The sequence below is a fragment of the Amphiprion ocellaris genome, chromosome 18, assembly GCF_022539595.1.
Source record: "Amphiprion ocellaris isolate individual 3 ecotype Okinawa chromosome 18, ASM2253959v1, whole genome shotgun sequence".
NCBI lineage: Eukaryota > Metazoa > Chordata > Actinopteri > Pomacentridae > Amphiprion > Amphiprion ocellaris.
In genome coordinates this window covers 10,504,494-10,525,634 of record NC_072783.1, presented here as the reverse complement: position 1 = coordinate 10,525,634, position 21,141 = coordinate 10,504,494, and the positions used below count along the sequence as shown (strand labels likewise).

The 21,141-nt window shown below is 38.3% G+C and overlaps 1 protein-coding gene across 4 annotated transcripts in view; it reads left to right on the top strand.

Annotated features, from left to right (window-relative positions):
* LOC111565066 (formin-2-like) overlaps positions 1–21,141 on the top strand; it is a 75,911-nt gene that overhangs the window by 17,831 nt on the left and 36,939 nt on the right. For 2 of the 4 annotated variants that reach the window (XM_055004464.1, XM_055004466.1), the window contains exons 8-17: positions 482–569; positions 2,097–2,158; positions 3,208–3,299; positions 3,803–3,932; positions 5,595–5,741; positions 7,726–7,785; positions 7,889–8,009; positions 10,024–10,116; positions 10,706–10,757; positions 12,006–12,155. In XM_055004464.1, coding sequence (XP_054860439.1) covers positions 482–569; positions 2,097–2,158; positions 3,208–3,299; positions 3,803–3,932; positions 5,595–5,741; positions 7,726–7,785; positions 7,889–8,009; positions 10,024–10,116; positions 10,706–10,757; positions 12,006–12,155 — 995 coding nt within the window. Of the gene's footprint in view, positions 1–481; positions 570–2,096; positions 2,159–3,207; positions 3,300–3,802; positions 3,933–5,594; positions 5,742–7,725; positions 7,786–7,888; positions 8,010–10,023; positions 10,117–10,705; positions 10,758–12,005; positions 12,156–13,900; positions 13,983–15,063; positions 15,466–21,141 lie in introns of those variants that run through there. The other 2 variants (XM_023265033.3, XM_055004465.1) reach the window with 2 other exon arrangements.

Genomic DNA, 21,141 nt, shown 5'->3' with positions numbered 1-21,141 from the left:
AGGAAACAAAATAATATTGAAGGTATTGCCTTGAATATATTTAATCCAGAAAATGAATCATTCATATTCATAACTGGCATCAGTAAGTTCTTTCAAAAAGGCAAAAGTCAGTCGTGATATTGTCAAAATCCAGAAATTTTAATGCTAAGTTCGTCCCTCACAGTTACCTCAGCATTAGTTCCATCCCATCTTAGAAGTCCTGCTTGGTCTTGTATCATTCATAAGAATTACAGAACCTTTTCACAGCAGACGTTTTGACTTTGTTTAGCTAACAAAGTAAATGTGTTCTATGTAAGAATGGATCAGTCCTGTTTACCTAAATACGATGTTGTTCTAATCTCCGGTCTAAAAGAAGTGCCCAGAAAGGCAAGCAAACAAGGATGTGTAACTGTATGGATAATTTAAACAGTTGTACACTAGAAACTACATTCTGGCTTTTGGTTCTGATCTCATATCAGATGTTTTGCTTTGTTGCGTTTAGGTTGTGAAGCTGCTAAACAACAAGCGCTCTCAGGCGGTAGGAATCCTCATGTCCTCGCTGCACCTTGACATGAAAGATATCCAGAATGGTGAGTTCTTCGGTTGTTTGTTGTTGCTGCTTAAAATCGTGAGATGATTTTACAGCTAGATTTGACAAACCCAGAGGGCCGTGTTCTCAGAAACTTTTCTAACCATATGGATTAAAATATGTTGTAAATTGTAAATTCAGATTTTTAGTTCTTTTTCTTGCTACACAGGATATGCTTCGTTCTTGCATAGCTTTTCCAAGACAAACATCTGGTAAACATCTTTAACCGTACAGATGTTATTTGATTGCGTTGGGAGTAATTATTCCTATATAACGCCTATTGCAGCCCTGCAGAGGGTCCGATCGGGCCTGTGGGACGACTTTGTAAAGTGTAAAAATGACAGAGAAGACATTAAATGCACATTTTAAATTAGTAAAACGATAAATGTAAAATAATTTCTAGACCATGACAAGTTGTTTTGAACATACAGTAAAATAATAGGTTCCTTATTGTTCTTTTGTCATTTTGTGTCTCATTTTTGTAATATTTTGTCTTGTTTTTGTTGTTTTTTGTCTTTTTTTGTTGTTTGTGTCATGTTTTTGTCATTTTGTGTTTCCCTTTTGTCTTGCTTGTGTTTTTTGTCTTATTTTTTCAATTTGTGTTTTGCTTTAGTTATTGTTTTGTGCATCGTTTTGTCGTTTTGTGTTTTTTTTTTGCCTCGCTTGTGTTGTTTGTCTACTCTTGTCATTTTGTTTCTCGCTTTTGTCATTTTTTGTCTTTTGTGTCATTTGTGTAACTTTTTGTCTCATTTTTGTTGTTAGCCCAATTTTTTTGTTGCTTTGTAACTTTTTGTTGATTTTTTAGCCTCTTTTTTGTTTTGTTTCATGTTGTTTGCCTCATTTTTTCTTGCTTTTGTCGTTTTGTGTCTCGTTTTTGTCATTTTGTGTGTTGCTTTATTTGTTGTTTTGAGCATCGTTTTCGTCACTTTGTGTTTTTTTGTCTCGCTTGTGTCGTTTGACCATTTTTTTTATCACTTTGTAACTTTTTTTGTCAAATTTTTTGTTTTGTTTTGTGTCATTTGTCTTATTTGTTGTCATTTTGTTACTCGCTTTTGTTGTTTTGTGTCTTGTTTTGTCATATTTTGTCTTATTTTTGCAGGTTTTTTTGTCTTTTTTTCTCTGACTTTTGTTGTTTTGATCATAAAGTAAAATACTCTATCATTCAGTTCCAGATACCTGTGATTAAAATTTTTAGTTGTGGTTATTTATTGGTTATTATGCTGTAGTTTAACTGGTCCAACCCACTGGAGATCAAATTGGGCTGAATGAACTAAAATGAGTTTGACACCCCTGACCTATTGAAACTGAACCATGTTTGTAAGAATGAGGTAGTCTAAGAAACCTTCACACCCCTGTCCTCTGCTTTTCTTTGGGTTTCTTGTGTTTATCCTTTAATTTATGTGTTCTGGTCTCCCCCTAAGTCTTTTTTTTCCTGGACCCAACACTACAGTGCAAAGACCTTCTGTGAATATGTGAATAGAGAGATCAGTAAACTGTGACCCATGACCTCTTTTTCTCTGTCTCTCAGCTGTCCTAAACTTGGACAACACCATAGTCGACCTGGAGACTTTGCAGGCGCTGTATGAAAATGTGAGCAGCACAAACTCTCAACAGTCACTTTATCTTGTTCTGCAAGTAGGATTCCCAGGTCATTAAAGCTTCAATGGCCGAATATCTATTTTACCCAGTTGGTAATCTACTCTTGGCATCATGTCTATGTTTGTGTACACTAGCAGTAAAGTACTTAGGTACTTGGGTCTTTGTTTGACAGTGTTTAGGGGTAGCTTGTTCTACCATATTCCGGTTCTAGTTTGCTGACAGCTTTTGTTGTAAATACCGTTTTTGCATCACTTCTAGTAATAGTTTCAACAGGAAGTCTGTTGAGTTCAGATTACTTCCTTTTGGAGACTACCCTCCTTAAGGAAACAACATCTTTTTACAAGTTATTACAACACAGCTATATTTTATTTTGACATCGACTTCTAGTGATTGTAGTCACTATGACGGGAAAAAACAAAGAAGTGAGGTTGTGTAGTTGTAGCGTCACAGAGTCCACATTGGGCAGAGTTTAGAGGGAGTGGATGGAATTGCAGGACATTTGACTTTTTGCAGAAGAAGGCTTTTTGCGTCCTGTTTCAAATTGGTCTAACTGTTTCAGTATTCTGTTACTTTAACTGCACATTACATAAATGTCCTCTATTCAAACATATAGCCTGAACTTCCCCCCAAACCTAACCAAGTTGTTCATATGGCTAAAGCTAACCAAACAGAGGTAGAACACTGTACATATTTGCTCTATTTCCTCCCAACAGTAGGGCGCTAATTCAGGAAGTGAGGATTCAGAGGGTTGCTATGTGGACCTTCACTGATCAGCCATAACATTATGCCCACTGACCGGTGAAGTGAATAACACTTGCAGAACTTCTTGTTTTACCAGAATAGTCTCACTTAAAACCAATCCTGCTTTCAAGAGAGTACTGGGTATACATATACGACTACTATATTAGTTTATTGCTCCGTAACTACTGAAATTATGTTCTGCCAGGAACAGTATGTTTTGTATACTTTCTGCTGTTGCATTGGATTGTATGAATAATGAAGCAAGTGGAGTATTCAGTGCTGTTGTGTGTTTCCCACAGAGGGTGCAACAAGAGGAGCTGGACAAGATTGAAAAGCACATAAAATCTTCTAAAGACAAGGAGAACGCCAAGCCTCTGGATAAACCTGAACAGTGAGTGTTTCCTCCACCCCTTCAAAACTGATAAACATCAGAACCACATGAACTCACGAGACACCAGATCAGTACAAGAATGCAGTGATGCCATCTAGTAGATAGAAGTACTGGATAGAGCCTCATGAATAGAACCCAACCAGAGATCCCCCGAGGGAACCACTGGTAGGGTTTTGAACTCGTTGTAAAGTTGGGGCGTAGTCTACAAGGACAGCAGACAGACATGAATCTGGTAATGTGGTTTAAATGTTTTTTTGTTACACACACAACCCAGTAAAACAGCAATGCCCTCCTTAAAAGTGAGATAAAGCACTTTGGTCACCTTTGAGTGTTGTAAAGTGCTCTATAAATAAATCTTGATTGATTAATTGATTGATTGATTGATTGATTGATTGATTGATTGATTGATTGATTGATTGATTGATTGATTGATTGAGATGCTCATCTAAAAAAACCTAAATATTCATTCTGATACCTTTTTTCTCGTGTCTTCTGTGTTGCAGATTTCTCTACCAACTCTCCCTGATCCCAAACTTCTCTGGCCGAGTCTTCTGCATCCTCTTCCAGTCTAGCTTCTCTGAGTGCATGTCGTCTATCATGAAGAAACTAGACACACTGCAGAGGGTATGCAAGGTGAGTCAAACAGCAAAGCACTACAAAACCTTGATCTTTTAAAGCAAAACAACTGAGCCAGCATGAACAACCCCCCAATAGGAATTAGAAATTAGACTCTTAAAAACATTGTTGGGCCTCATGCAAGAACATTGTTGTATTCATGTTCCAAATTTCAGGCTGTTCACATGTTTCAGGTTGATGAATGCTCCTGTTCATGAGAAGATGACATTTGATGATTATCTTAATCATTGATCCTATCAGGCAACAATCACAGAGATATTAGAACAGAGAAAATTCCAGCCTAGAGGTGATGAAGAAGCTATGTCAAGAAATATTTCGGTAAAAATACTTTGTTGTCGCTTTCTCAATGTGACGTCTTCAACTTTTGAATTTTGCTATTATAATATATAGATGTTTCAAGAAAAACCAAACAGAAACACTGGCACTCTGTGGTATTCCAGGCTTTATCTAACCTCCCTTCCCCATTTTTTTCAAACATATGTTTTTCCACAAAGAGGATGATGAAAGACTGGCCCTAAACACAGCCTATTTCATTTTATTCAGTGGTTAAAATGTTTTGTTGTCAAAGTTATGGTCATTTTTAGTCATCCTTGTTATGAAAAGGACATATGTGTGGCTGTTCAGGATAGGAATAATATTGCCAATGTGATGGGTTCAGTCTGGAATCCTCAGAAATTGACAGCAGTGGTGACAGAGTCAGAGATGTCTGTCATTTCTCTCAGTCATATACTTTGTCTGCGTACCAATAAAGCTTCCCAACAGACACTGCTCTGGCATCTGTCACGTTACTGTATGTTGGTCTCTACTTTAGACTAAATATTCACCACACTTGGTTAAGGTTCAAACATTCTGACCAAGGTTCTTTTAGATACAATCAGTGGCGATATTCTCACTTGTCCACACTGAACACCGTCCTATTTTAATATAACCAATAGATATTCATCCATCCATTGTCTGTACACCAGTTAATCCTCATTAGGGTTGCTGTGGGACTGGAGTCTATCCCAGCTGACTGAGGGTGAAGACAGGAGACACTCTGGATAAGTGACCAGTCTATCACAGGGCCAACAGAGATCCCTTTGTCAATATTCTAACATATTTATACGTACAAAGCTAGACAATTTAAAAGCATGTATTAGGGATAGAATGTAGAGATAGAAAGTCAGAGAATTTAACAAATGGAATGAATTAATCACTTAATATCTTGTTGTCAGGTTTGATAACTTCTGTGCATTTTATTGTGCACTACAATGTGACACAAATGTTTCTAGACTCTAATGTGGAGGCTACTAATGCACAAATATATTTTCAATCTATGTAGGATTTGACTATTTTTCTGCTGATGGTGAAATTAAAAGCCTGAACAGCCTGTCTTCTGCAAATCCATATGATAATGATGAATATGTTTGGCAGACTGATTTTTCTACTCTCATGTCAGTGCTTATGACTAACAAACCAGACAAGAAACAGTAGTTGGGTCAATATGTAATTGAGGGACTTTTGAAGTCCATGGGATATATATTGCATGCATTTTTATTAAAATGTCATGTCTCTACAAATTCCATAATTATTTATGTCTTTTCTCTCCCATTCTGTGATTGGATTTTCTCATCCTCTGTCTTGGATTTCTTTACATAAAAGCTCTGCTCTCTTCTGCAGGCGTTGCAGGACAGTGAGACGGTAAAGACGGTCCTAGGTCTGGTCCTGGCCTTCGGTAACTTCATGAATGGTGGCAATCGAACCAGAGGCCAAGCTGATGGCTTCACCCTCGACATCCTACCCAAACTCAAAGATGTCAAGAGCAGTGTGAGTAAAGAGGAAGATGCATAAACAGAATAATTTGCTGAACGACGGGGTCTTAGCCCCATATTTATGTGCCAGTGTACAGTGCATAGCTTAGTGGAAGTTTAGCAGAATGTTGCACACAAATACATGGAAATAGCCAGCTTAGGGTGATTTCTATACCAAGACATCAAGTTTTTTAATCTTACTCAGCACAAAACAACTGCTCCGTCCACAGCATGTGCTGTTGCTTGAAAAATTAAACTTTTCTTTGTCCCAAAAACAAAAAGAAAACTGGGGGAAAAAAATCACAATTTTGCCGTCTTCAGTTTAGTTGTAAAGTAAACTGCGTCCTTTTTTTAGGATTGTGAATTATGCTCGTCAGTTGCAAAAATGTTTAAATATTGCTGTAGAACAGACGTTTTGCCCAAACGATAGTTAAAAATTGTGTAAAGTTGCAGCATCGTATGTACTATGCTTAATGTTGTGCAGTCGACATCCAACCCCCGTTTTACTAAAATAGACTTAAACATTCTAAGCATTTTGTTAATTAGAGGGAAACAGTGGTCATATCATAATGATTCAACATGTACCCCTACAGATGACAGAAAAACTACTATTATGTTTTGTCCGCTCTATTATTGCAAATAAGGACATGCTGTTGTATTGCATTAATGTCTGGTTTACACAGTTTGAAGATACTAGAACAGGGGTGTCAAACTCATCTTAGTTCAGGGGCCACATTCAGCCCAATTTGATCTAAAGTGGGCCGTACCAGTAAAATCACAGCATAATAACCTATAAATAACCACAACTCCAAATGTTTCCTTTGTTTTAGTGTGACAAAGTTATGTGACGATCAGCGTACGTTAGTCCTTCCGTCTATTTGTCGGTACACAACATTATTCGAAAAAGCTAAATAATGGATTTGTATGAAATTTTCAGAGAAGGTCAGAAATGACACAAGAACCAAGTGATTAGATTTTGGCAGTGATGTGGCTTATAGTCTGGATCCACGGATTTGGTAAAGATTTCTGTATCACTGCGTCACTATAACCATGACAACAATGGACTCAACTGCAGCTGGATCTCAACGTCTTTGTAAGACCCGCCCCCACTCTACTTCCCATTGGCTAGTGACAATAGTTTGAGAGCAAAAGCTGCGTTCTCCTCATTCCACTGGTAGATGAACTCGACTGGCAATGTAGTCCTATCTTTCTTTTGATTTTTGAGCCAAACGCCGCTGCCACGCGCCAGTAAACGATATTGACCGATAATACATTTTTATGCCAATACTGGGCCGATAATATCGGCCCACCGCTATTATCGGCCCAGACATCCCTACAAAAACACAAGCGAGATACAAAGGAAACACAAAACAACAAAAACAAGAAATAAAACAACAAAAACATGAGACAAACAACAAAAGTCAGACAAAACAAAAACAAGACAAAATATTACAAAAACAAGGCACAAAATAACAAAAGAACAATGAGCAATCTAGTGTTCTAGTTTATGATCAAAACAACTTGTCATGGTCTAGAAATGATTTTAAATTTATAGTTTTACAGATTTATAATCTGCAGTTAATGTCTTCTCTGTAATTTTTACACTTTGCAAAGTTGTCTCACAGGCCAGACTGGATCCTATGGAGGGCCGGTTTTGGCCCGCAGGCTGCATGTTTGACACCCCTGCTATAGAAAATACTGTATATTATGTTTGAATTTTAAAACACACAGATTGTAATGTCGGTGAATGGTGCATAAACTTTTGTTCACCCCACAATTATTATTATTTTTAACCTTGATGACATAAAAAGAAAAAGTAGATTAACATAGAAAGACTTATTTTAGTGTATGTTTGCTGCAGAGTTTGTATTTACCCCTTTTCAGCTCAGAAATCTTCAAAATGGAATTAACTCACTGGGACCCAAACCTTTACTCTCAGTTGTAGGTGACGCTTTAACACTGTATGGCTGTAAACCTACTTTTTCTCTCACCACATGCAGGACTCTCTGAAAAGTCTTCTGTCTTACATCGTTGCATACTACCTCAGGCACTTTGAAGAAGTAAGCCTCCTCCCAAACTGTAACTACTGACTCTAAAATTAATAGTTCATTTTCCTTTCTACTTTATTATAATTAATGAGTGTGTGTGTGTCTTATTCACCAGGATGCTGGAAAGGAGACGTGTGTGTTTCCTCTCCCTGAGCCTCATGATCTGTTTCAGGCCTCACAGATGAAGTTTGAAGATTTTCAAAAAGACCTGCTTCGACTCCGGAAGGACCTCAGAGGTAACACACGCTTAACATAACCATAATCTAAACCTACACCTAAACCTAACCTTAGCCTTAAGCTAAACCTAAATCTTAACCTCAGCCTAACCCTGACCTAAATCTAAATTTAAACCTGAGCCTAAATCTTGACCTAAACTTAGCCCGTCATTAGTCTGAACCCAAGTTTTTACACTCAAAGTGAAAGATTTTCATTAAGGGGGCTTCATGTTCCTAATAGAGAAGCAAGTCTCCACAAATGTGTAACAGAATTATGTCCCCACAACATGAAATATACGAATGTACACTATCGATCAGAAGTTTTAGAATACCCCAATTGAAACAAATGAAATTATAAAAGAAATCTATTTATAAACCAAAATGTATTCTAAGGTTTTGACTCATCAAAGTAGCACCTTTGGCAGATATAACAGCTGAACACACTAGTTGCATTCTTTCCACAATGGAAATCAAATATTCTTCAGAAAGTTCCTCCCAACTCTGCTGCAGAAGTTCCCATAAATGTGTGGCACTTGTAGGTTGCTTTGCTTTCACTGTTCTGTCTAGTTCATCCCAAACCAGCTCCATGGGCTTTAAGTCTGGAGACTGTGCTGCCACTCCATGTTTTCAAGTTTACCATCTGGTTCTTTTTTCCTAAGGTAGTTCTGGCATAGCTTGGACTTATGTTTTGGGTCATTATCTTGCTGTAGGATGAACCCCTGACCAACTAGGAACATACCAGAAGGTACTGCATGGTGCTGCAGAATGCTGTGTTGGCTGTTTTGGTTCAGGTTTCCTGTCATTCTGTACAAGTTACTGAGCCTGGATCCATCAAGCAGCCCCAGACCATCACGCTTCCTCCTCCATGTTTGACATTTAATGTCCCACACTGAGGAACCATCCTTTCTCCTACTCAACAGCATACAAAAGTCCTGCGTGATGAACCAAAGATTTCACATTTTGATTCATCAGTCCATAATACCTTCTTCCAGTCTTCAGTAGTCCATTGACGGTGTTTCATGGCCCAGACAAGCCTCTTTTTCTTATTCTGACGTCTTAGCAATGGCTTTCTTGTTGCAACTCCACCTGTCAAACCTGCAGCTCCAAGTCTTCTCTTCACAGTTGAAACTGAGACTTCTTACTACGACCATTATTAAGCTGTGCTTGAAGCTGTTGTCCTGTGAGCTGCCTTTCACCAAGCTGTTGACTCTCAGAAACTTGTCTTCTGATTCTGTTGTGGTTTTGAGTCTTCCAGACCTCTTCCTGTCAGAGTAGCTCCAGTTTCTGAGCCTTTTGATGGTGAAGAAAACTGTACTCACTGACACCTTGACTTTCTTCTCAATGTCTCTGTAGGAAAGACCTACATTTTTAAGTGTTGTGATGGTCTGTCTCTCTTCTATTGTGAATTGCCTTTTCCTCTCCATTTTTATAGCAACACACTACTTTCTGCAGTACAATACTGTTCAAATAATGCTCTGGAGGGTATGGTGCCACGGTGTGTTCCAGCACTACTTTTATGCAGACAGAGGAGGTTGTAAGTAATCAAGAAAAGTTGGGACACCTGTAGGATTTGGTAGCACCAACTTCCAAGGCTTGATCAACCTCCACTGCTGCAGAACAGCTTTAAGTTGTTCACCCATTTCTTGTTCCCTGAAAAATGCTTTTTTTGTATAATTCTGAAATGTACATTATTTTCCAGTCACCTTTTTTTAAACCTGTGGCAGTTCAACACTTACCTTTGTACCATTTCAAGCTATTCATTGGACTTGAACAACTTGAATTTCAATTAAAAAAAATGGAAAATTTGTTCTAAAACTTTTGACCGGTAGTGTATGTAAACAAACTCACACACAAACACACAATTACATTTTTTAGATGTGACATGTTTTATCAATGGAACAATTATTGTCTTTTCTTTTTACTTTATTCACACCAAACTTACACAGCACTACAGCATCCTTGCCTACTTGTATTATGCTTTCATGCAACTGTGAATTTTAACCGGACTATATTGTTTTCTTCATTATTTGATCAGCGTGTACATCAGAAGTAGAAAAGGTGTGCAAGATGTCAGATGAGGGTAATTTGCAGCCTTTCAAAGACAAGATGGAGGACTTCCTTGCACAAGGTAACTGATTAAAAGCACAAATTTCTTGGGAGGGCTGGATAAGTCTACCTTTCTTCTCATGGATCACTAGAATTTACAGTACTGCAATTAAAAATACACTAGCCTCTGGCAGAAGCATGTTTCTCGTTGACTGCCATTTTAAAAATATGTATGGAGTTTGTCTAGATTCAGGAAATTGTTTAATCTTTGAGAGATATCACCTCAGTGTCTACAGCAGAGATACTGAACTTGCTTTGCCTAGGGCCACTTTTGGGGAATGGCAAGAGGACAGGCTACAGTTAAAAAACAAATAATTATATTTATCAGATGAAATTAATGAACATTAAAAAATGAACAGAATAACAGAGGACATTATTTAGTATTACATTCACAGTCTGAATCAGTGAGTTGTCGGTACGTTGAGTGTCAAGGTACAGTAGTAAGTGGAGTAACACTGGTCTACGACAGTGTTTAACCCATACAATGTGGCCTACACAGGATAGACAAACACCACGAGAGACAACATTTCTTTTCATCATAAACTTTCCAGGACGAGTGGCTGAAAATTCCTGACAGCAAACTTAAATGCTCTGTTCTCCTTGTTCCTCAGCTAAAAGTGAACTGGAGACTCTGGATGCTCAACTCAGCAGCACTCACAAACTGTAAGAGCTACTTCCTTTATCTGTTTCATTTCTGCTGTTTAACACGTCCAAACAACAGCCACTGAGGAGAGGGGAGTGCTAAACATATCACTGTGGTTACCACACTTCATACATGAACAGGCTCGTAATCCTTGTGCTTAGAAGGTACGGTATGACTAAACCATATGGAAACCAAAACAACAGGAATGTAACCCAAGAGTTTCTGATTATTCATCTCATGTCTGTCACCTGCAGCTTTGTTAATGTGTTCCATTTCCTGTTTGTCTTTTAACCTCCAGTCACAGCTGTGATAAACTAATGTTAAAAACCTGGGTCCTGATTGGTTTTCACAGTGTTAATAATCTAAAGCCCACCCACACATAGATATTGATAAGAAGGTCTTGTCTATGACATGACCACATCCACCACAGGTATTGAATAACCGAGGACCATCTTTGTTCCCTTAAATTATGTAATTCAAACAATACAAGTTTGAATAACAATCTTTATCCACAATTAGCCTGTACTTAACAGTGAAACTGATTAGGTGAGTTTTTACTGTCACTCTGTCAAAGTGAACTCAACTCACACTCAAAAAGACAGATTCTAAGTAAAATCCCTGCATTTAAATCTTGCTTAAGTAAAGCTACAGAGCTAAACATATTGTTTAAAAAGTAAAACTGCTCACTAATACCAACGCCTCATTCATAAGTAGCATTTTCCTCTTGTAGCTGGTTGGGTTGGTGCTACTTTCAACTACATTTAATTCTGTTCAGTCCAGGAGCTCCCATCATAGGTGCAGATCCCCACCAAGAGGCCTCACAATAAATGAGGACTAAATGATTAACCCTTTGAATCACAACATGGGTCAAGAGATAGCCATTTTCCATTGAATATGGGTCACTTTTGACCCATGCTTTTCATCAAAAGGTTAACAAGAGAAGTCAGAATGAAAACGCAGTTATACAAGGCTTTAAAACACTATTAAAATAAATATGCAGTTTAGAGAGGAGATGTGTATTTGACAGAACAGCTCATAGACATGTAACACTTCACACTGATTTATTATGAAGGGTTAGCAGCTTTAAACACTGAACCTTATTCCTTATGATCCTTACATTAAACTATACATTGTATATTAAAACCTTGCATGTTTTTAAGTAGAATCTTAGTTGGAATTCCAACCTCACAGTCTGGCTCATTCCGTGTCACATGTTTTCTGTACTCATGGCTAAAAACGATTATCATAGTGACATTTTGTTCCGTCAGGTTCCTGGAGCTCACAGTGTTCTTCTCAGTGAAGGCCAAGGCAGGTGAGAAGGAGGTTTCACTCAACACGTTGTTCTGCATCTGGCATGAGTTCTCCTCCGACTTCAAGGACCAGTGGAAGAAAGAGAACAAGGCCATTCTCAAGGAGAGGTATGGTGAAACATCACGCTCTACAGCTTTTGCTTTTTCTTTCTTTCTTTCAACTTGTTTCTTAATTTTTTATTCACCTCTTTCTTGCTTCTTTCTCTCCTTTCTTTCATTCCCTCGCTTCTTACTGTTATGGTCTTGGATTTTAGTAACTCCCTCTGTTATGAAAATATTATTTTCCTACTGAAACCTTGGTTGTTTTCCGTTTTTTTTCCCATGTGGTTATCTGTATGTAATCACCCAGTCAGCCCCTGCATATACGAGTGCATCTCAAAAAATCAGAGTTGTTACAGAACCGATGCAAAGACTCACATGCAGGCAACAAAGACACAACAGACAGATAAAATTTACAGTGGTTTATTTACAGGGGTAATCATGATACAGGTATACTGAACTAAGAACAGAGCTGTCAAAGACGAGGATGCCCTCTATGGGTGTGGAGGCATAACAACGGTATAGCAGACTAGAGTCAGAAACTGAATTTACAAACTAACCCGAACCAAGTAACACAAGGGCAGGAGAGCTAAACAGAACTACATGATAGCTAATAGACAGACTGGATGCCAAAACAAGAATGCACTAGAATTACTTACAACTATGCGGAAAGCCCGAAAATATAGATGGAAAAAAAACTGCCATTAAAAAAATATAGATCAAATTTCTGAAAAGTAGGTTCATTCATACAGTCAGTCTTTGGTTGGGGCTCCTTTACCACAAATGACTGCCTCAATGCAGTGTGATATGGAGGCAATCAGCCTGTGGCACTGCTGAGGCCTTATTGAGGTCCAACTTGCTTTGATAGCGACCTGTTTTCTTATCCCCCTCTTGACAAAACCCCATATGGAGTTCTGTGGAGTTCAAGTCAGGTGCTTGACTGGACAATCAAACCCAACAATATCACAGCCAGCAAACCATTTGTTAGTAGTTCTGTCTTTATGGGTAGGTGTTTAGTCCTGCGAGAAAAGGAATTCAGCATCTCCGTAAAGCTTGTCAGCAGATGGAAGCATGAAGTGCTCTAAAATGTCTTGATAGATGGTTCAGTTTGGACTTGATAAAATTCAGTGGACCAACACCAGAAGATGATATGACAACCTAAACCATCACAGACTGAGGAAATGTCACACTAGACTTCAATCATCTTAGATTCTGATCCTCTCCACTCTTCCGCTAGACTCTAGCACCTTGATTTCCAAATAAAATGCAAAATTTATCTCAAAAAGAACTTTGAGCAAGAGTTCTTTTCCTCCTTAACTTGGGTAAGAATCCTCTGATGTTGTCTCTGGTTCAGGAGTGGCATAATATTCCAAATGTGACAGTTATAGCTTCTTTTTTGAAGACATCTGTGTCACTTGAATCAGCTTTTTTGACAATCCTCTTAAAGCTGCAGTCATTCCTGTTGCTTATGAACCTTTTCCTCCTTGTACACTTTTCTATTCTAGTCAACTTTCAATTATTATGCTTCGATACAGCCTTTTTAGCACTGACACAATACAATACAATATATGTGTATGATATGATGTGCCTTTATTAATCCCACAGTGGGGAAATCTGCATTGTTCCAGTAGCAAAGCAGCAATCGTTGTTCCGAATCAGACTTATTACATTCTGCTTTAAATAAGCTAAACTTGAAGTTCCTTAAATAGAAAGAGCTGCCAGATGGACTACCCTCTGACGTCAACCTTGACTGTTATATTTACTTTGTGGTTGTAGTGTTCACATTAACTGCATTGCCATTGTGTGTTGTACAGGTTAAAAGCAGCAGAAGAGTGTTTCCGGCAGGCCAAGGAGAAGGCTTCCTACACTGTTAAACCCAAACATGCCTCTGGCATCGTAAGTTCACTCTGAGCTCTCATTTCTGTTTGTTCAACCCTCATTTTATCAACATATTCAACATGCAAACACTGACTCGGGTCCCCGAGGACCCCAAGAATAAACTACTTTAATAAACCATCATAGGAAAATGTTCTTTTCAAAACATCACCAGCATGTAATTAATGTCAGCTGAACAAAAATAGAGTATTTTAAGATAGGTACACTGTAAAAAATGTTTGTACATTTTACAGTGAAAAACTATCAAATCATGATGATAAAAATCTGTAAACTCTAAAACAGTCTGATGCACTTTACATAATACTGAATCACCATGAATATGTTAATCAGGAGAAAAGAGTGTTTTTTAAAGATTTTTTTAATGTAAATAAACTATAGAAGGAGAAACAATGAGGAAAAAGAAATAGTAGTAAAATTAAATAAAACACAATCTAGACAGCTATTTACAAGCTAGAAAGGAATATATAAACACAGTAGTGCAAAATGATACCTTGCAAAAAGCAGAGAATGCTGTTCATAGTGCAGAAAGTACTGTACATATCATTGGAATACTGTCTATTGTACAGCTGGGGAGGAATGGCTCAGCTGGTTTTTAGGGTGATGCAGTGGAGAAGAAGCTGTTGTGCTAATATTATATTATTTGCAAACTTAGTAAAAGATTAAAATGTTATTTCAGGATTTTATTAAGACATAAAAGCGCTGGTCTTAGTGGTGTGTGTGGCTCTTTAGCGCCTGCCAGAGGGGAGTGGGGAAAACAGTTTATATCCATTTTTAGTTGAATAAATCCCAAGGTCCCTCTAATTTCATAATGTAACCCTACTGCACAGTTGTTTCTTTAGTAGTTGTTTCTCTGATCCAATGTTATAATTCGCAGCAAATTTCTGCCCCGTCTCTAACACAGGGCTGACATTATATCCAATTTTTCATTAAAAATAAGCACAAAACAACAAGGAGAATGTATGCTCAAATGAACTGATAAATGTTCCCTACTCTTATTCATCCAGTGTGGTTGTGCTTTTAGTAAGATGATGGATGGATGGTATAATACACTAAACACCTATTTTGTCTGTCTCTCCTACAGAAAGCCAAGCTTGGCATGAAGATTTAAGTCAGTGGACTTGGTATGTTTTTTTTTCCCTGACTTTGGACACCAGCAATGAGTCACATTCAATAGAGCAGAAGATCAAACTAAGAGACAGATCATGACTGGCATATATGTGCAGCTGAACCTACACTAGACATCTTGCTTGGCTTGTTTATTTCTGTTTGATGACTTTTGTCTGTCAGCTATCAGCCTGTTGCCTTACATGACTCATGAAATCAACTCAGTAGTGAAAGAATGCTGCAGCAGGGCCATCAGTGACATGCAGCGTATTGTAGACATCAGCTGGAATATCAACATACTGTCTGTGCAGCCTTTTGCTCCACATTTATCAGATAATTTAATGCCTTCTTACTAATGATTATACAGCTGAATGGTGAAGTCGAAACAGTAAACTTGTTGCGTTTGAGGGAGAAAAAAGGTTATCTTTTTACTTTGTCTATATCAACTTCCCACAAGCTCAGTAAGATGTGATGCTGATGGAGAACCAGACTGAAGCAACGATCACATGACTCAGTATTCTAATCGTTTCAGAAAGGATTCAGACTTTGTGCTCCACTGGGAAAAAAACTTGGCTTTCAAAAGCAATGTCACAAACTGGAGTGAGTACATGTATATTTATAGTAACTGCTTAAGAGTTTACCTTGAAGTATCTCTTCTAAGATGTATGAATTCAATGAGCAGAATAGCCAACAGTTCACTCTATTTCTCCAACCTACAAAGTGAGGTCAGAAAAGGGAGCAGATCTGAATATTGTCTGAAGCACTGTTGCTAACACTGACTGTAACTGTCTGTCTGGTCACCTGTTGGTATTTAGATAGATAGATAAACAGCTGTTTGAATCACTGACTCCAGCAGTATTCATAGGTCATTTTTTGTCTGCAGTTTAAATCAAAGTCTATAGGATCTCAGTGTGGTTGGTTTGTTGGCATGTGTGGGTACAGGTTGTAACGACACGTCTTTTATTAGTCCAGATCTGCCACCGACAGCTGCTCTGTCAGAAATACAACAGAAGAACAAGTGCAGTCCCAAACAGTCACAGAACTGAATGATGACTTTAGTGATGCAATTTGTAATGTGTCTTATATGAAAAGACCACATATTATCTGTATGTGATTTTGAATTTATGGATTTTGCTATTAACAGTGGTAATGGTGACTTTAAACAGTTCAGCATTCAGATCAGCCACATCTGGATGCTGAACTGTGAATTTATTCTACAAATTTCCAATGAAAAATTCTGTGGGATGGTAATTTTATCATGTTCCAAAGTTATTACAAATGTTCAATGTGTGCGGCGCTTGTGACGCGACACACATCAAGTCGGTAGTGGAGTTCCTGCTACACTTGATGCAGCATGTCGTGTCCTAACATTCTCCAGAGCCTCAGTGATTCTGTTCTTGAGTTCCTCTACACAGCAGATTCTCGTTAAGATAAGCTTGCACCCTGAGTTTCCAGTCTTTAAACAAATGATTTGGTGATGGAATGATGTCACATTGTATTTCTGTGAACATGTTATAGGTTAGGAACATCAGAGGACAATACTTCACAACATGCACTGTAAGGCTGTGATGTTTGGTCCATAACACAAGGTTCAGGACGCTATAAGCCTGCAAGGCTGGACAGAGATATCTTCACTGCATTAACGCACTTGACTTTTCCATTTAATAGTTTATGCGCTTTAGTTGGAATGTAACTGATCTTGCTTATCCAACACATTCTGTAGATATAACAGTTTAGAGCACCACACTTTCTAGCTATGGGGGAAAACACTTGTTGCTAAGAGAAAGATGCAGCTTTCATGTTTCCTCAAAATAATGACAGGTAGAATTGCTATGGTGGAACATTTGTGTGAAGGGAGGCAAGAACTATGATTAAAATGGCTAATTCACTGAAACACAACTAGGAAGACTGCATTCTTCCAAATCCAGGACCCAGATCCTGAGAAAAAGTTGAAATTTCTGAGGTGTGGTAGGAGACAGGAGCAGCCAGCAAGCAGCCTTATACCTGCATCCTGTATTCAATGAGTTCCATACAGAACATTCACTCTTGTTACAATCCATTAATGATTGGATTGGATGTTTTGTTTGTAAAAGGATGCAGTGGTGCTTAGTGGCAGCTTAGGAAAATCCAACATCTGCTGCAAATGTCTGCCATCCCTCATGTTGGTTGCCTTGTCCTAGGAAAATAATGTTGAAGTCATTTTTGTTAATTAGTTAGATATTTTAAATCATCATGGGCCATAGAAAAAAAGTGATCAACTTTTGGTGTGAGTTGCACCACTATGTGGCCGTATACTGCACACAATGAAGCAGTGGTATTTGCACTTCTGCTATATAACCCCTGCAAGCTAAAAAGTCTGGTGGTAATGACTTTCAGTACCAGCTCAAATCTGTCCTAAATTTCAAACACAGTTAAGCTTCTTTCAATTATTGCATAATATTCTTTCATGCCTGGCTGTTTTGGAGGTTTATGGTTTGAACATAATCAAGCTGCCACAACAGTTGAATAGGATCAACATATAAATGGATGTGAAGTTGTGAATTCATCTTATCCTTGATGTTTTGTTATATTCAATAATCAGATGCCACCAAAATTGTCCACTATGATATGTTTTTGATTAAACGAGCATAATTGGATTGAATTTTGAAATGAATTCAATTCAATTTTATTTAGTTTAATGCAGTTTATTTATTTTTATCCCCTGAATGTGGGGGTGTGAAGTATTCCCAGCAATACACAGAGCTGGGTCCAGTTTGTCTTTACCACTGAGGTAACAGAGGAGTGGAGTTACAGTATGATTTACAGCGTGGAAAAGTAAGAGAACTGTGGCTTCACCTAAACTACAGCAATGAACACATTCTTTTCAATGTGGCAGTAAATGGCCTCACCATGACATTGTAACTCTCTTCATGGACCTTTAGACGCCTCCATGATGCTTTTTGTGATGCTACATCCCCACTGTCCAAATCAAACTTTGTCTCTAAGTGAAAAAAAAACTACCTTCAATAAACAATTGTACAGCAGCAGTGGTGATTGGCAGAACAATAATGTCATTGTGCATTTTTTAATTTATGTTGAATGCTATGCCATACCATACCTGATACACTGTGCGTGTCTGTATGTGTGTGTTTTCTCATCACCTGGTTGTTCACATCTCTCCTGACTGAAAGCTGGGGTGAAGGATGTGTTACAGTGTATTGAAATACAGGTATTGACTTTTGTTGCAAAAATTAATGTAATCAAATTGTACAAAAATATATATACTTGTGAAGCACATTTTCTATTTCTTTTCACTGATGTCCTCCTTCAGTTTGCATGATACAAACAGGAAGTTGATTGGGTTTGAAACAGTTTTGTGCATAAAATGTTTCTGCAGACCATGCATATGAACAAGATGCATTGGGTCTTGGAACAATGTAATTTATGTAAAATAAAGAGAATTAATTGAGCACTGTTTTGATTTTATACCATATTTTATTGTGATAACATTGTTCTCCAGGCTGGTAAGTGAATATGAAACATTGTGGTTATAGATGCAGCATAATAGAAGTAAGTAAGAAGTAAATAGAAGTAGAAAAGTAGAAGACTGGAAGGATCTGTGAGAGTCCCAAACTGCTATATACAGGCTACTGTCAATAACTCATTGTGACTCACCATGTTTACTAAAGTTGTGTCTTTACCTGCAATTTGAAATAGATCTACAACTGTCCAAAAGCTGAATGAGCAGTTGAAGAAACGGAAAACCTAAAGTATAGAGCGATGTATTTGGTGCTATTCAATGGGTTGTGAAGGGAGAATATATATATATATATATATATATGTATACATATATAAACACACACAGAGAGAACAAAGAGGAGTCTAGAATGTTAGAGTGTGACATCACAGTTGATGATCGAAAGTGTTTAAATAGGGCACAACGGAAAGATAGAAATCAGTCTGAGAGCCCAGCAGAGAAACTAAGCATCACCGGATAGTGATCAGCAGTCGACAAACTAACGAACAAGCAGCATGTCTTACCAGACATAACTCAAGCAGACGCCAAGGAGGTTTTAATGGTCCCTCCTCAACATCAGAATGGAGCTTCCGACTTCACAGGGATGCAGCTATCCCTGGACGCCTCCATCCGTCGGATTAAAGAGCTGCTCAGTGAAAAGCGGCGATTCCTTCAGCAAGCTGACGCCCGACAGCTATCGGAATCAGCCAGCTACGAAGTTCCTTCTGGAAAAACAGTCAGAAGAGATGTCAAGAGCTGGAGACAGATAAAGTCCAGAACAACGAGCAGCTGCTGAAGGAGGGACGACTCTTCCAGCAGCGAGTCCATGTCATGGGGAGACATCATGGGACTACAACGATGAGATAAAGCAGAAGACGAGGAGATCCTCAGACTTTCTGAGCTGCTGAAGGAGAATGAAAAGTCCAGACAGAAGACCTCGGAGCTGAGTACTGAAACGCTGAGACAGCAGAATAAAAAGCTTCAGGTGAGAAAATGCAATGCTGAAGAAAGAGAAGCTCGATCTGGAGCTGCAAATGAAGAGCATGCACGCTAAAAAAATGCTCACAGAGACCAGACTCAGAGAGCAAAACAACAAACTGGAGAAGCAGAACGAGAAGCTGCAGGACAGCAAATAAAGAGCTGCAGGACACCAACAAGAAGCTGGTTCTGAGCGAAACTGTGATTGAAACACAGACTAACCCTACTGAGAGAGGAGAAGCAGCACCAGGAACTGCAGAAAGACAATCAGCTCAGCATCCTCCAGAAGCAAAAAGAGGAGATGGAAGTAAAAAACAGAGTCATGAAGGAGAACATGGAGCAGGCTTTAGCAAAAGTGAGAGAGGAGCAGCAGCTGCAAGACCAAAAGAAAGTTCAAGAAATCCAGAGGCTGAACCACGTCAACAACTCTCTGTCTGTGACGGTCTCCACCATCCAAGATCAGATGCTGCTTCAGGAGACCCAACACCAGCAGAGAGAGGAAGAGTGGAAGAATCAGCTCAAGCATCTGGAGAAGCTTAGAGAGGAGATGGAATGTGAAAAGCGAGACTTGGAGGAAACAATTGAACAGTTTCTTGAGAAAGAGGAAGAAAACGCCAAAGAAGAAGAAAAAAAGAAGAAGAAATATCCCTTTTGGCGCCGTTTTTTCCCAAAGAAAAAACACGGGTTGAAGGTGAATGAGGCTGCTGGATGTTCGATCTAGCTTTATCTGCCCGACCCCTTCTCCTCATCTTCCTCCCTCCAACCTCCCTCCATCCACTCTCACCCCTTTGAGAGTGAAAAAATTAAATAAAAAAACAAACAAAAAATTTTATTCACGTGTGGATGACGTTACATCCTTGAAGAATGTCACATTTCATGATTTTCAGGTCTTGGAAATTTCTCAAAATGAGCTGAATTGAAATTATTTTCAGGTGATGCAGCCTTTAAATGATCAAATGATCAATCTGAGGTGATTTTTTCACATTTTATTCCTTTTATAGAGCTCAACAGGTTGAAATCTCAGACTTTTTTTTACTACTTCTAATATTGTGTTTAGTGTGTAGCAGCTGTATTTTATGTTGCTATTTCCTTCTAAAGGACATTTTCTTGTGTTCATCCTCTGACTTAAGCTTTTCAGTAACCTTTACACAGAGTGCTTTGTGAAGCTCTACTGTTTTGATGGTATAGTTATATGAAGGATTCTTCTAAATACAGGTATCTTTATACTACGATCACTGAGACACATTCACTGAACTCAGATGATCTTAATTTCACTAATTGTGTGACTTTTAGCACCAACTGGTTGCACCTGAGTTGAATTTGTCACTTTAAAGTGGTGAGTACTTATGCAATCACTTATTTTATATGTCTAATTAATTTATATTATTCTGTAGAAATCCATTTTCATGTTGACATGAAAGAGTCTTTTTTTTGTCAATTCTTCTCAGAAAAGTTCAAAAATATGTCATGTATTTTGTAATGACTGCACAAGTCATGAGAAAAAGTCAGTAAAAACAGTTGCAACAGTAATCAGGGGGTACAGAATGAACCATAGTACCACTAATCATGGCTGCAGCGGTC